The sequence below is a fragment of the Coturnix japonica genome, chromosome 2 (assembly GCF_054131305.1).
Source record: "Coturnix japonica strain WE chromosome 2, WE-NBRP24, whole genome shotgun sequence".
Classification (NCBI taxonomy): Eukaryota; Metazoa; Chordata; class Aves; order Galliformes; family Phasianidae; genus Coturnix; species Coturnix japonica.
The window spans coordinates 43,928,562-43,944,830 of NC_140664.1; the positions used below are offsets into that span (position 1 = coordinate 43,928,562).

The following is a 16,269-nucleotide window of genomic DNA, read 5'->3' on the forward strand; positions in this document are numbered from 1 at the left end:
GAGAACTCCGTGACACTGGTACATCTGAGTTAGGCTGAAGTGTTTGTTCCCATAGGTATCTTGGTTTCTTGGATTTAAAATGCTATTCAAGATAGAAAAAATTGAGTCTAGTGGGTTATCTAAAACATAACCACTGTTCTACAATTGTTCTTTTTACAGGCCCCCCACATCAGTTGAAAGTAAAACCAGATTCAGAAATTCTTAAGATTGAAAATGGCACAGCTTTCCCCTTTCAGGTCGAAGTATTGGATGAATCAGGCAATATAACAGCACAGCCAAAACTGATAGTTCATTGCAAGGTAAATTGCATTTTATAATATTTCATAAAGATTTGATACTTTAAAAGGACTAGGAAAAGAGCCTATTTTTAACCATGACACTTAGGTGTTTTGTGTTTTTTCTTTTTAGAAAAATTATCAACTTTATCAACTAAGTGGAACTTATTGCCTTAATGGATAAAGAGGCTATTGTGTATGTGTGAATTATAAAGGAGTGGTATAGATAGTAAATTATTCTTTTATTCCTTTATCTCACACATCTTTTATCACCTGGAAAAAAAAAATAACACTTTCTTTTTTAAATTAATTTTTGGGATTTTATGAAATAAAAAAAAAACATCTGTAAATAATCATATCTGGCAACTGGAGTTGCACAAATAATCATTTCTGGAATAATCCTTCTAGTTCTGCAGAAGAAACTTGAAGTTTAATTGTATGTTTTAAATAGTTTTCAGGTGCTCCAAACCTACCTGTATATTCTGTGGACTGCAGTAATGCTGGAACGAACATTTTAACTGGTCCAGTCATACATGTACAGAATATAAAGAAAGACCAGATGCTCAAAGCAAGGATTGAAATACCTGTAAGTATTGATTGGGATGTTAGAGCAAAAGTCTGGGAAGTATTTTAAGTACTGTCTTGCTCGTAAACCAACTAAGCCCCTAAAATTCCCAGTTTGAATTCCATGAGCCCAAGAATCACATCTGTCCTTTTTTTATCTCCAGGAAACCATAAAGAGGCAAAGAAACTCCATTTTTTCTCTACCTCTCACATTTAGTATTTCAGAAATAAGCATTATTTCTGTGAATTTACATTCCCTTTTTACTCACTTGTTCCTTCTGTGAAATTAACTTTGTTGCATGAACATTTAGAGCCAGAATAGGCATGATAAAATGTTCCCCAAACCATAGAGAAGAACCGTCTCGAGAATATAATTTTTCTGGAGGTTAGAAATGAATATTTCAGTCTTATAGTTTGTTGGCTTGGGCGGGTTTTTTTACGTTATTGAACTTTCAAGCTTTGTGGTAATCAGGAGGGACACAAAGCTGAAGAAAATAAGCATTTTAGCTTGAAAAAGGTGTAAACAAATAACTGTGTGGCAAGATAATGTACGTGGCAGGTTATTTTGGATTCGTCTTAAATAATTATTTTGAAAATTGTTCCAAAAATACTGAATAATATACAAAATACTTTCTAAGTACCATCGGTTCCAGTTGCTATTAAACATATGTAGGCATTCTGACATACCCTTTTTATTTGCTTTTGACAAGTTAGGCTAACTTTGTATTTGGACAACTATTCATACTTTATAATCTAGAGTAGTGCCGTTGACTTATGGAGCAATATTTATATATATTTGATGTCTTTATAATGTCTTTTTCTTTTTCCCTTCCTTCCCATGTTTAGAGTTGTAAAGATGTGCTGCCAGTGGAAAAGATGATTAAACTTCTTCCAAGCAGTCGCGTTGCAAGGCTGCAGGTCTTGAGTATGAATGGACAAAATGCTATTCAAATTAAACATCAGGATGAAATCAACTGGGTTGCTGGAGATATCATGCACAACCTTCTATTCCAAATGTATGATGAAGGAGAAAGGGAGATACACATAACTCCAGCTATGGCAGAAAAAATTAAGGCAAGTATTTTTGAAGAAATAGTATGTAATGGGAGAATTATCCAGTGCTTCTCTAAAATCCATGGACATCAGACTGTCATTCCAAATAATAGTCCTCAAGACTGTGTTATTGTAAACTTTAATATCTGCATAGTGAATTGATGAAAAAAGTCATGTTATTAATATTATTTAGTTAACGAGATGAAGACATTCAATGAAGTGCAAAATAATTCTGTGGGATAGCATGGAAAAAAGCGATTTCCAGCTCTCCATCTAAACACGGTAATAAAATTCTAACATTCTGATCTGAGGTTTTCCCAGCTTTAGAAATGCTGAATAAACATATCTTTTCATGAAGATTTTGTTTCTCTGTCTGTGTACGTACACAGAGCCTAATCTATCTATAAAGATAGAGCTCTACCATATATGTGACTTCTTGGTAAGGTTTTTCTGAATCAGATATTTCTTTACTCAGGAAGGTGCAGTGAGAGAGGCTTACTTTATATTAAGAGTAATATGCGGATTTGGGCAGAGAGCTGTGACTTACCTTTTGAAAGGTATTACCTGTATTTTGCTTCAGCATGTTTAGAATGACTTCAGATGTAATATTTTGCTGGTTGTTAATAATTTAATTTCTGATTAATTTAAACAATTTTAATTTTAGGTTAACTGGACACCCAAAATTAACAAAGAACAGTTGATGCAAGGATTGTTACCTGATGTGAAAGTACCAACATCAGTGAAAGATGTACGCTACTGTCTAATAAGTTATCTTGATGATCACGTGTCTTTGGAGAGTGCATTCACAATCAGGTTTGTATGTTTTAAATACATTTTGTGAATTATTTTGTCAGGGAAGGATTATAGATCTAAGTTTTTCTGTGGAAGCTGAAATAATTAAATTTTATATCAGAAGAATGTTAGAGCAAAAATATTTACAAATGAGAGTATTAACTGTGTGAAAGATTCCACTGCAATCTATTTATGCCTAGTCCTGATCACGTTTTAAAGTACATGCATTTATACTGAAGGAAATTATTGTTGTCTTTGAAAACTTGTCATCAAGTGTTAGCTTACAGGATTTTTACTCTTATTTTAGAGTCATGTCACTGTTAAGTAAAGTGAAATATCGCTGTAGAGTGCATTGTTACCACTGCTGTTTTGTTTATAAAGATTTACCTAGCCTAACAGAGGATACCTGTATCTGGTACCTTGGTAAAAAGCATTAAACTGTAAGTTGAACTTCAAAATTGCCTGTTTATCCCTTATTGAGTCTTAGCAACTAGCTTTGCTTACGGTATAACATTTGCTGAGATGGATTTGATTCTTTAAGTATTTGGAGCTTAAAGCTTTATTTACTGCCATTTGTGATGCTCCACTTTTAAAGGCAGATGAAGTTCGATTAAAGTAGTACATTTGGTTTTCTTATACGATGAGCAGAAAAGCAGTCTGATTTGATACTTTTCTTGAAAGGAAGTAGAGTAGTGGATTTTTTAATTTTCATACACATTTTTGCTTGTCTTGGGAAGGCAGTTTCAGATTAGGGAACTCTTTTAGGGCTTATTCTGTTGTTGTTGCATAAATTAACTGGGGGTCATGTCTGGTAGTCTGCACCTGATATACTTGAGGTAAAAGCTGCTATGTAAACTTCATGCACATCAGATATGGTCCTCTAATACATGGAATGGTAAATTCGAAAAACAAAACCAAAAAAAGTCCTCCAGTCACAAGTGGGTGGTTACTGCTGCATTCTTTGTTCTGAGTTCTCATGTGATTAGCTTAATGAAAATGATTATAAGTACATTTTCTTGTGCTAACTTAGGCCACTTCCTGATGAACCCAAGCACATTAAGTGCAAATTAGAAGGATCAAACACACTACAGTTGGGGGAAGATCTACAGGGTGAAATTGGTGAGTACTTACATATTCTTCACTATATTGTAAAATACGTTTCTATGTAAGCGCATAGAACAAACTAGCTTAAAAGGCTAAAAATTAACTTTCAATTTAATGAATTTTTTTAACTTTATAGTGAAAAGCAATCTTGCTCAAAAAGAAAGTGGGAAGCATAAATATTTGTGTACTATAAGTAGGTACATATATTTTCCTGCATCGAACTTTGATGTGACGGCCTGGGTACCCTGCTCTGTGTGGGCCTACTAAAAAGCATGGGCCAGAGGGCCCTGCGCACCTCAGTCATTCTGAGAGTCTATGATACTCATCTAATTGTTTATGTATTGTGGGTATATAATGTACATTTGCATTAAAGCAGCTGCCAAAGCATGTATCTTACTCATAGTAAATTATGTTCTTTCTAACAGATGTAATGATAACGGATCAGTATGGAAATCAGGTTCAAACAGTGACATCTGCGTGTATAAGTTACCTAGGAGTTGCGGGGCCTGGACTTGATAAATCAAATTTGCAAATAACCTGGCAGGTAAATAAGATACTATGTAATTTATTTCCATATGGCCTATGTGAGGTAATTTCTCTTCATTCTTTCTGTTAGAATTAAACTGAAATTGTGTAAAGATAGTGAAATCAAGTGCTAGGTGGCAAGCATTAAAATATAATATTAAATTCTTATGAACCCATTCTAAGGAATAGTGGCATCTGTTAAAAATCTTATCACTCTTGCAGCTGTACAACATGACAGTCATGTCATTTGTTTCCAGTCCATTGTTCCTTACCTTTTCTTCTTTGTAACTTCTCTTTTGTTGGTGGTTGTGTGGGTTTTGTAGAATCATAGAATCACCAAGGTTGGAAAAGACCTAAAAGATCATCCAGTCCAACCATTCACCTATTACCAATAGCTTTCACTAAACCATGTCCCTCAACACAGCATCTAGTCTTTCTTTGAACACCCCCAAGGTGTTTTGTTGTTTGGTATTTTTGTTTTGTTTTGCTTTGTGAATGGTATCTTAATTGATTTTACAATCCTTTAAAGAATTAATGATATTTTCTGCCACAGCTGGATTTGAAATGCGCCCTGTACTTTTAAAATGCTAAATATAACTAAATTATGCATAATTTTTGCATTGGAAAGCAGGTCCCTGAGAAATGCTTGAGTTTGAAAATGATCCTTTCTTACTCAAGAAGTCCACTTAAATTAGAGTGGAATTTGTATTTAATTTAATTTTTAATATAACTGATTTTTAGTTAGGAATAGTAAATAACGTCTAGTATGCGTAAATGTTAAAATACAGTAGTAAAAAGAATGAAAAAATACACTTATCTTTTTCTATTCTTGTTAAAATTTTATTTCTCAATAGGAAAGTACATCAACAATGAGAGTCAAAGGCATTCGATTTAAACCGTGTGCACTTGGAAGCAAGGAACTGTGCTTTGCTTGGCGCGAATTTTCTGATTTTCTCCGAGTAAATTTAACTCCGGGATCACCTGCTAAATTACAAATTATGGATTGGCCAGAGTTAGAAAAGGTAAATCAGTTTTGTCCTGGTCGGGCAGGAGTGGGGGGAGATGGGAAGAGGTGACTAATCAGCAAGTCTTTTATTTGCATAGCTTTTGGAGCACAGGATGCAAAGATGAAAAAACTAACTTCTTAATATGATACTTCTGAAAACTGTCAGAATATGACAGCTTGAGAGATACTTTTTTATTTTGTTCAGGACCTTATAACATGAGCAAAACTAATTATTTTGCAAGCCATTTGTGTAAGTGTAAGTTTCAAATGGGGCAGTAAATGTGAAGGATTTTTCATAAAATAGCTAAGCACAATAACTTTGAATTTACTTAGAATTTTTTTAATCACAGTCAGAAAGTGGAGTGCTGTACTTTATCAGATGGGGATTTTTTTAACTACCCTTTATTTGTTTGTTTTTTCAAGTGTTAATACTAAGTTGCAATAGGAGGTAGATGAGCAGAAGCAGGTACAAGGGTTGAATTGTTGGGAAAATGGAGAAGGAAACTACCGTAGGAAAACCAAAGTGAATGTCCTAACTATTTTTACTCTCTAAAAAGCTGTCAAGATCTGTCAAAAGACAAAAGGTTGTAGGTCACTTGCTCCTTCTATAGGAAGTAGGAAAGTGTGCATAAACTTCTTCAGAATCTTGGCTTTCCTTTGAGTTTGTTGACATGAGCCACATGTGAAATTCAGTCAAGACATGCGTCTTATAATGACAAGAATACAAAGGGGAGAACTCTACAAATGCCTCCGAGAAGTTCTACAATTCTGACGTCACCTATCTGTTATAGGAGTCAAAGAGTATGGAAAAGGCACACACTATTGTTTTGGGTGTTCTTGATACACAATAAATGTCTAATATATCTGAAACAATAGAATAATGCCATTGTGTATCTTCCAGCCTGTTGCAGTGATTAATGGCAGAGAACTGCTGAAGCCCCTTGTTGTTCAACTGTGTGATCAGTGGGGAAATCCATCTCCTGAACCTAATGTCAAAATCAGCCTTATAAAGAGTAGCAACCTGAAGGTAAGCATAGGTCTTACTTGGTGAAGTTTTGTTCACATAGCACAGATGGGTGTTATCTACTATTTCTTCTTCATTGTTAAGATATTTTTAAGAAAAAAAAAAGCATGCACATATTGTAAGGATGCAAAAGAATAATTCATCTCACTTGATACTGATATCTGTGAATAATGTAAACAGCTTCCAGAACTGATTCCTCAGCTCCCTTTTATCATAACAATCACAAACGTAATAGAATTCCTGTAATCTGGTATCCAGGTGTAATTAGTTCTTAATCTTCTGCTCAACCATTCTGCAAATTCTGTGTGCATCCACCACTTTATCTGAGGTGACTTACTGAATAACAATCATGACATCTTCCAAAGTGGCAACAAAATCGTTTTTGTCTGGTGGTTCTTTTGATTGTGGTTCCTGAATGTATGACTGGTGGTCTGTGCATAATCTAGTCGGTGGGTCTTCTTCTCGCTTGGTTATCTGTGAGAAGAGCACTGGCAGTATAAAACCAATTTAAAACAGTGAGAGTGCAGTATCTAACCCAGAATTAAGCAGTTTCTCCCCTTTCTGTCAGCATCAGATGGCATACATATTGGTCTATACCAAGAAATGAGTTTGATAGAAATCTTAACTCATTAACATTTTCCCCATTCAGCCTCTTCTTTACATCTTGAAGGTTTTTATTCTGTCTCTTAACGTAGAAGCTTGGCTCATAGTTCAGAATTTTTTTAGCTTACCCATGCTAGTGTGTTTATGAAGGCAGCTGTGGCTCTGTGAAGCTTCTGATTGCATTGTTCTTGAGAGGACATACAAACTTGGCAGTAACACACGGTGATTGTGGTGCCTAATCAAAGAGGCTTTGTGGTGATATGCTGTATTTTCAAACATTATGCCTTCTTCCAAGGAAGAATAGTGACAGGCCTTTAGGAAGTCTGCATGCCCTCCATCCATATTCCTTGAGTCCAAAAACAGTGGAATGATTTCTGAATGATACCGTTAAACATTAGTGAAGCAACTAGCTGCATGTTTGCTGTACAGACATCAAATCAGTGTTCATGATTATCTTGGAGAATGTCTTTAGAGAGCCAGATAATTGTAGAGGTTGGAAGAGACCTCTAGGAATCATAAAATCCAATGCCACTGCTAAAGCAGGTGCCTTATAGTAGACTGTAAGAGAACTGTCTTGCCTTGGCATTTCAGATGGTGTGTATGCACAGTCTCCCAGAGGTTGTGAAAAGTTTCTGGGAGCTGACATTCTCAGATAAACTGTCCTCTTACATTTCATGACTTGTCCTCTAAGTCTCCTAGACCTGGAAATCTGTGGTTGCAGCATGCATCTTTGGTACTCCATTCTCTGTGCTCTGGGTACAAAACTAAATGAGTGTGGCTCAGCAGTAAAATCTCTGAACTACTATGTTCAGAAACTACTATGGAAGTGCACAAAGCACTGTGATGTACAGTAATGTCAAATACAAAATGGTTTTGCTAAACTGTGGACAGTCTTCAGAAGAGTGTATAAAACAACTGACAATTCTCTTAGTGTTTCTAGAAAATCAAACTGTATTTACAGTGCTACCTTCCATTTGAATCATGAGATATACATTTTTTGCCATTGCCCTTCTGCGATGACATGGTAGGATAAATTCATGCTTCTGTTATTGATCCATTAACAATGAACTCTCACTTTATTTTATTTTTTTCCTTTGTACTTTCATTCATGTATATTACTGATGTGAGATTTAGGAAAGAAAACAATTTTGCAAGAGGATTGCCCACTTCACCTGTGCCAAGTATTCTGTTTTTGGGGCGTACGACTAGACACTTAAGTCTTCCAAAGTTTATGCTGAAATAGCAAAAGGAAGACAATTTAATGCCAAATACTGTTCAATGACAAACTTTTGCGTGATTTTGTTTTGCTATGTCATCAATGTAAAAAAAATTGATTTCCCTCTTTAGAGAGGAATTCATTACACAAGAACTCAGAGTGTGTCCGTGACTTCCTATGCTGTCCTCTAAACTTTAAAGCTACTATCTGAGGTTCTTCTGATACACTGACAAGGTATTTCTTAGGTTAGGCTAAGACAGCATACATGCCCATTTTCAGAAGAAACTGCTTCTCCATACTGTTAGGAATGTGTTAGTATTCTCTAAAATTCACCACCTGTTTCTCTGAGAGGATGGATTTTCTGATTCTGTGATCCTGGCATCCATAGTTTCCAAATTCTCTGGTTCATAGGGAATTACAGTGATAGCTTCTTTGCTGTTTAATTTGCAAGTCACAAGTTAGTGGTACTGTGAATCATAAGATTTCACTTTCAGTGCCAGGGGAGTGAGTGTGGCAATGACAGGCAGCATGCAGAACATGCATCTTGAAGAACACCAGTGAGTAATGGGGAATTATTTTATAACCATGAGATTCAGCCAGAACTCCTTCAAGTCAGTAGCAATATTTCTGTTGACTTCAAAGAAATTAGAGCCAAACCTTATTAAAGTACTAGGTAAACAGGAAATGGGTAAGGTATTTGTGTTGTTATGCTAAAACAGTGCTGACAAGAAGTCACATAGTGTTTGGTTAAATTACATTTCTTTTGGTGTAGAGGTTATCTTTTGGTTGTCACTGAATATTAGTGAAGTTCCATAATTCATCACTTGTAACACTTGTAAGTTGTCTAGCAGTCCTACTTTGATTGACATTTTGACTAGAATGGGGAACATGGAAGAGAGATAACAGACGCCTTTGTTGTTTTTACTGAAGTTTAATAATTCTTTAATTTTTGCTACCCAGGAACCTCTGCGCAGACTGGAGAAACACTGAAAGGGAATTAACAATTCGTAGAAGGTTTAGGATCTGAAAACATACACAAATTAATGTGTATTATGGATGACATGATAGTATCAGTAGTAGTTAAAGAAATAATATCTGTTAAATATTTAAAGCTATTAATGAATGAAAATATCCTTGTTCAGGTAAAGTGGATGTCTTCTAAGACTGGCAGAGAAAATTCTGAAGCATCTCAATATCATATTTGTGATAGTGTATCTGTCCCAAATTCAAAGCAACCATTAGTCAAATGGAAAGACAGTATGTAGGTGAATGAGATACACACTTTATTCTAAGACTTGATACTACTACTACTGTGTCACTGAAAGAATAAAAAAAATTTTTTTTGGACAGATTGTTCCTTCAGTCTACCAACATAAAACAGATGACAATGGTACGGCTAACCTGGGAGTTATTAGTATTCATGCACCTAGGTAAGTAGTGAAAACTGCGTGGAAAAATTGAATTCTGAAATGGCTCTTGCTAGATATATTTATGCCGCGCATTTCATAATGTACCTAACAGGAAAGTGTCTAAAGATAAGGTCAGACATTTAGTGTTTAGGTGGCTGGTGGAAAGCCACATAGTGAGCTTTAAGAAATTAAATGTTTGACTAAGTAAAAATGAATGGCTTCTTTCTTCTTCTGAGAAGCTGCTGCTGCAATTTTGTGAAGTCTAAGTTTTTTGTCATGGTAAGACACACCTTATCATTGCCCAGCTTTACCTAGTGTATGTGTAAGTCGTTTATAACATTTGAAGTTTGCAGCCTTTGAGTGACCAGAACTAAACATCATGCTTTTAAAATAGGAGCACGTTTTAGGAGTATTGAAACTCCGCTTCTAGGTGCTAACCAGTGTTTAAAGGATTAAATGAATTGTCTAGAAGAATTCTAGTGAGGAAAAACTGAAAGAAAACCAAAAATATTTTCTTATTTGCAGTAGAAATAATGAAGTCTCATTTCCTGCAGGTTTGTGTCCTGTATCTGTTGCATCTTCATATCTCTCTGGATCCACTTCACACTCACATGTCCTGTCTAACTTTTGAAATTCATTATTTTTTTTGTTCTCCTTGTGCTTTCAGTTCTGCTGTGCACTTCCTGTATCCCTGAGGCTTGCTTGATAACACCAGAGTTTTTTTCCTGCATCTGTTTTGTCTTGCTTCTTAAGCATGATTCAACACAAGCTATGGCCAGTTTGGGGTTTAAATGTAATTTTTCTGTTTCTTTTCCTTTTCTTTTTTTGGCGTTTTTTTTTTTTTTTTTTTTTTGGTTGGTTGGTTGGTTGGTTTTTTGAATGGATGGTAAACCCATTTAGTGAACAGAAATATTGTTTTTCCCTTAAAGAAGAAAACTTTGTTTTCTTAGGAAAATAAGTTGAAAGCTGTTTTTTTGTCAGTTTGTTTCCTTTTTCTTAGTGAATGCTCAAGATCAGGAATTAATAGGCATAGAATCACAGAATATCCCAGGTTGGAAAATGACCCATAAGGATCATCAAGTCCAACTCTATACAAAGGACCACCCAAAAATCATACTGTATGACTGAGAGAGTTGTTCACATGTTTCTTGAATTCTGGCAAACTTAGTGCTATGACCACTTCCCTGGAGAGGCATGCATTCATGAGACACAGATCAAAATAGTTTTGAGTAGTTTTAGACAGTATTTCCATTTAAAAAAAAAATTCTAAAATATCATTGGTACCAATAAAAGATTTAAAGATTCTTTACTGGCTGACAGGGACCAGGAAGTATAAGTTAATCAAGTGCCTGCTGTAGAAAGGTTTTATGGGAAAGGTCTGTGGAGTGTTTTGTTAAAAGTACTTAATGTTATCCTGAAAAGAAATACTGACTAAAAGTTGATCCTGCTTAGCTCATAAGAACTTTACTTTCAAGGCAAGATTGGCTTTAGGTAGCTTAAAAGTTAGCATTAAATGCTTTTTCTTCTGAAGTATTGTATGGTAATTAATATTTTTGCGTTCATACCTACATTCATAATAATATTACAAACTGTGTTTGTAAAGCTCAGAACTCGGTGGATGATAAATTAGTTATCTGTATATTACTAGCTCCTAGAAACCAGTGTGCTCAGTGACAGCACCCTACCTTCTTATCACAGTCAAAACCGGCTGGGGAGTGCAGCCAGCATGCAGTTATTATATAGCAGTGAGGCCATTATGTGCTAGCAGTGCCCGTTGTGTGTTTAACACATTCTTTCTTTGGAAACTATCAAAGCAGATTGTTCCTTAGACAGCATTTTAATTAGTTATGCTTGCTTTCTACCGTACTGTCTTTCACAGCAGCTGCAGTTGCTAACATCTTACAGATAGGCAATGAAAGGATCAAGCTCATGAAATATTAAAAATCAAATTTAATAAGCTGTTGTAAGAGTGTCTTTAAACTATTATTTTACTTCATTCATGTGTTTCTAATTTTAACTTAACACTTCTGTTTTTTCTCCCCTTTATTACTGATACCTTGAAATTATCTTAAGATTTTGTTTCTTATGCTTTCATGTACGTGATTCAGATTTGAGCTGTGTGTAATTATCTTTTCAAAAAAGATTTTATAACAGTTTTTATGATTTCTTTATATTTCAGGGGAGAGCACACTTTACAGCTTAGAGCTTCATACAACAAAATTGCATTAGAGTGTCCTATTATTACGTTAAATGTCCTTCCTGATCCTGACAAGCCCATCCGCTTGAATGTTAAATATGACAAAAGTGCTTTTTTTCCAGCTGGAGGCACCTTTCCTGGTAAGTATAAGGATACTTTGATAGAAACCAGTCTTCCTCAGGTCTCTAGCTACCAGTATTTTTTAATGTAAACAGATCTTAGCATACTAATTCTGCTCACTGTTAAAGTATTCTCATTTGCAATTTCACAAATAAACCCAGGACTTCCATTCCACATAGTTAAAGAACTGGAAGACTAACTTGGCTGCTTTCATGAGACAGCTAAAAAAATGAGAAGCATGTGAATGAAGACAGCTGCCATACTTCTTCATGTCTTCCATTGTTACAATGGAAATGGAAGCTAACTTGAAAGAGACTTTCAGCTTGCAGACGACATGGAAGAGTGTGCTTTATTAAACATCACTATGTTTACAGTACTTGAAGATGTAAGAATAATAGAGAAGTAACTAATACATAAAATACATCTTTTTCAAATATAATATGTGCAGTATAAGTCAGGGAAAGGCAGACTTGAATTTTGTGTGGATTTTCAAGAGCTTATTGAATAAAGCAGGTGCTTTGTTCTTGTTTTTCCCTAAGTAAGGATTGGTGCAGGATCTAGTTGCAGGACAAGGAGCAGACTGATTTCCATGTGGTTTCAATTTTTTGTTGCTTGGGTTTCATCTGAAATGTTGGTTTTGTGTATTTTTCCCCTTAGGTAAGAGCAGAATCTAGAAATTCATCAAATTTAGCAATTTTAATTTTGAATAAAAATAATCCTGAATAATTATATTCTTTTGTTCTGCAGATTTTATGGTTAGTGTTCTTTCTGAAGATGACAATATTATCAAAAATATTAATCCAGCACGTATTTCTATGAAAATGTGGAAAGGACTGGGCAGCGGAAATAGGGCATCAACTGATGTAAGTCATCTAAACATTTTCAAAATGGATATCAAAATGTTAACACCGGACAAAGATTTTTATAGTGTACCTATAGTGTATCCTCTTCTAGATTTTAATTAGCAAGAATTATTGATTGGTTGTAACTGTTCAACAATCTGCTGTGCTACAAGTTGTTAGACTATTTAAATAGCAGTATAGTAATATAATAAGTATGGAAATGCTTCTACTACGCAGAAGCTAAATAATAGTAGGGGGCTTATTAAAAGCTGAGACTGTGAGTTTGCAAAAAAGAGAGTCCCAGGATTAGGAATATGAAAGTAGCATTTAAATTATAGGTAGGCTCATTGGATTACTGTATGCTCTTAGTGGTATGAGGGCTGCTCCAAAAAAATACTGTTGAAAAATCATGTTTTGTAGCTGAGAGTTGGCCATATCAAACAGTGTTATTGTATTCTTTATGTCTGTTGTAGTTTCAGTAGAAATAAATAGGAGGTATTACTTTTGGAAGGACCTACATTCAAATCATAAAGACTTGATAAGCAAAGTACTTTCAAGTTACTTATTCATTTTTGTATCCTTTCAGGTCACAGTGTTTAGCTGTAGTAAAGTAAAGGATGACAAGGAAGATGGCTTCTTTTATTTCAGGTAGAGTAACACTTAATTTGTGATTACTGATGCGGCTTATTGTGCAAAACATGTGATTTTTGGTAATAACTTTGTTAAAGATTTAGGAGTTTGAGTGTAGGTGTTATTTTTGAGGGAGTGGCTATTATCAGCCACGAAAGAGCTTTCAAGATCACAGAAATATATTCTTTTGAGGGTGAACTATTGGTGGGGGGTGGACAGTTGGACTGGATGATCTTGTAGGTCTTTTCCAGCCTTGGTGATTCTGTGATCTGTAATACACTGCTATGAAATGTATTAATATGTTATGATGAATATGAGAATTGTATTCTTCTCAAGATATATTTGACAGTTGTTCTAATGTGAGAAGAAAGGATGGAAGAGAGTCTAAGGTAATATATTACATGAGAAATGCTATCAAAGCAAGAACTGTAGTAACCTTTAATTCTCTTCAGCATAACGTTCAGCTGCTTTAGAATTGCAGATTAGACAAAACAGACTGAACTCTGATATAGCACATTCTGTAGCTGTTAGTCCTGAACCACGAGTTTGCTGTTGTCTGCTTGGTTTTTCAGCCATAGATAGTGTCTTAGATGACAGGCAGTAGAACTGGAGTATATGATGTGCTGGCATCTGGTTGTCACACTCTTTATACATCTGTGTCTGGCAGGTATGCTATGGAATAAGTTGAATAGAGTCTTGGTTGCTGCTTCAGGCTGTTGTCTTTAGATTTTAGACTTTCCTCCTGTTTTTAGAATGTAGACTTTAGGATCACCTGTATATAGCACAGCTGATCCTGGTTCTTCCATAAAAAGAACAGAGGAACTTCACAGAATCACAGAATTATCAAGGTTGGAAAAGACCTAGAAGATCATCTAGTCCAACCGTTACCAATACTTCCCAGCTAAATCATATTCATCAATACAACATCCAAACGTTTCTTGAACACTCCCATGGTCGGTGACTCCACCACCTCCCTGGGCAGTGCATTCCAATGCCTGTCTACCCTTTCCAAGAAGTAATACTTCTTAATGTTCAGCCTGAATCTCCCACAGCGCAGCTTAAAACCATTCCCTCTAGTTCTACCATTGATTACATGAGAGAAGAGGCCAACCCCCAGCTCACTACAGCCTCCCTTCAGGAAGTTATAGAGACCTATAAGGTCTCCCCTGAGCCTCCTCTTCTCCAGGCTGAACAATCCTAGATCCCTCAGCCTCCTCATAAGGCCTGTGCTCCAGACCCCTCACCAGCTTTGTAGCCCTCCTCTGAACACGTTCCAAGGCCTCAATGTCTTTCTTGCAGTGGATGAACTTTGTTTTCCTGGGAAGCAGGTTAGACGAGGCTCAAATCCAAAGTTCTGGCCCAGCTTGATACACAATGTAAATTTACCACCATCCATTATTTCCTTTGTTTTATCCAGCCAACATATATATATAGCCAATTATATCCCACTGTTTGGGAAAGCAAGTGATGTAACCTTCATTTATTCAGTCATCTTGCTTCTCAGCTAGTGTTCACCAATGTAATTTATTTGTATATGAAGACTTCCATATGAGAGTTTACAACGAGCATAAAAAAACTGCAGTACATTTCAACAGGATTTGTAGCTATTTAGGCATGGCATTTGGTATTACTACTAAGATGTCAGTCTTTAAGACAAGGACATTCAAGATTCCACAGCCTTTTAAGGCTGTGTTTGATAGCTGTAGCAAAAGAAGACTCTAGAATAAGGTCGCAATTTTGCATCACTCTCTATCAGCTGGTTTCTCTTGTGTGTGTGTGTCCTTGGAACAGTCACTGATAGTTATCATCTACTTAATGCTGGATTAGTAATGTGGATGCACCTAATGCAGTCTCACAGTTTTTATAATGATATTGCAGTTTCTTCTTTTTCTAAAGCTTATGTCTGGTTGGATGTTGTTCAGCCACACCAAGATCTATAGCAGATGATTTACAACTCAGTTATGCAGTTAATGCATCTCGACAAGGTAGATGCTACTTTAAGAGTTAAACCAGAATAAAATGTGGAAAGAAAAGTAGAAGTGTGATTGTTCTATATGATGTACAAAAAAGCCATGCCCCAATCTGCAGATAGGTAAAACCTTGAGATTATTGATTTATTTTAGATTAGCCATTTCTGGGAAACTTGCACCACTTCTTTGAAAAAATTCTGAGGAAGCAAATTGCTTGCTGTTACTGACAAAACAGATAAGATGTGTCTTGAAAGCAAGAATCCAATTCTGAGCAATCAAGAGTGTCACAAGTTAGGATCTCAGATCATTGACTGAATCTTGGTTAGAAGCTGCCTGCATCTCCTCAAAGGTTTATAAGTATTTGTTAGTCACTACTATCCATTGTGTTCATTGGAAAACTGCAGCAGTCATGCAGATAGTATGTGGCCTTCCTTGCTAGGTGAAGTTGTGTTTCTATCCGCAGTAATGCAGGCATCTGTCTTTTCTTCATATTCTGATGTTAGGGATTCTCCTTCGATATGCTCAACCTTGGCCATTGGTGATGACCCAACTTCACACAAATTGTGCATAGCAAAAGAAATCATCTACTAAGATGTTGTGTAAACTCAAACCAAATGATTGCATTTTGAGAGAACTTGTGGTAGAAGATCTAAATATCTCTGCATTCCATTTTAGTAGCTTTATGGGAGTCTGTTGTAAACAGAGTAGACTTCTAACTAATGGGGCCACAGCAAATGTCCTTTCAACTGCTTGAGGCAAATTCTTGGGGATAACTTTCCTCACCCTGCTTTCCAAAAAACTTATTCTGGAAGAGTTCTTGAGAAATTTTAGTGGCCTTCTTGTTGAAGGCTATAATGGAGGAGTATTACATATTAACATATTACGTATTAGATATATATGTGTCATATATTAACAGAATTCTACACAGTTAGGAAGACT

The 16,269-nt window shown here is 35.7% G+C and overlaps 1 protein-coding gene across 9 annotated transcripts in view; it reads left to right on the forward strand.

Moving 5' to 3' along the window:
• SMCHD1 (structural maintenance of chromosomes flexible hinge domain containing 1) overlaps nt 1–16,269 on the forward strand; it is a 61,776-nt gene that overhangs the window by 30,434 nt on the left and 15,073 nt on the right. For all 9 annotated transcript variants that reach the window (XR_014943420.1, XR_014943422.1, XR_014943421.1 and 6 more), the window contains 12 exons: nt 160–299; nt 727–861; nt 1,686–1,913; nt 2,557–2,705; nt 3,715–3,803; nt 4,214–4,332; nt 5,168–5,335; nt 6,221–6,346; nt 9,513–9,592; nt 11,751–11,908; nt 12,636–12,751; nt 13,317–13,378. Coding sequence is in view for 5 of the 9 variants with exons in the window: in XM_015855331.3 (XP_015710817.2) it covers nt 160–299; nt 727–861; nt 1,686–1,913; nt 2,557–2,705; nt 3,715–3,803; nt 4,214–4,332; nt 5,168–5,335; nt 6,221–6,346; nt 9,513–9,592; nt 11,751–11,908; nt 12,636–12,751; nt 13,317–13,378 (1,570 nt within the window). In the remaining 4 variants the exon portion in view is untranslated. The remainder of the gene's footprint in view (nt 1–159; nt 300–726; nt 862–1,685; nt 1,914–2,556; nt 2,706–3,714; nt 3,804–4,213; nt 4,333–5,167; nt 5,336–6,220; nt 6,347–9,512; nt 9,593–11,750; nt 11,909–12,635; nt 12,752–13,316; nt 13,379–16,269) is intronic.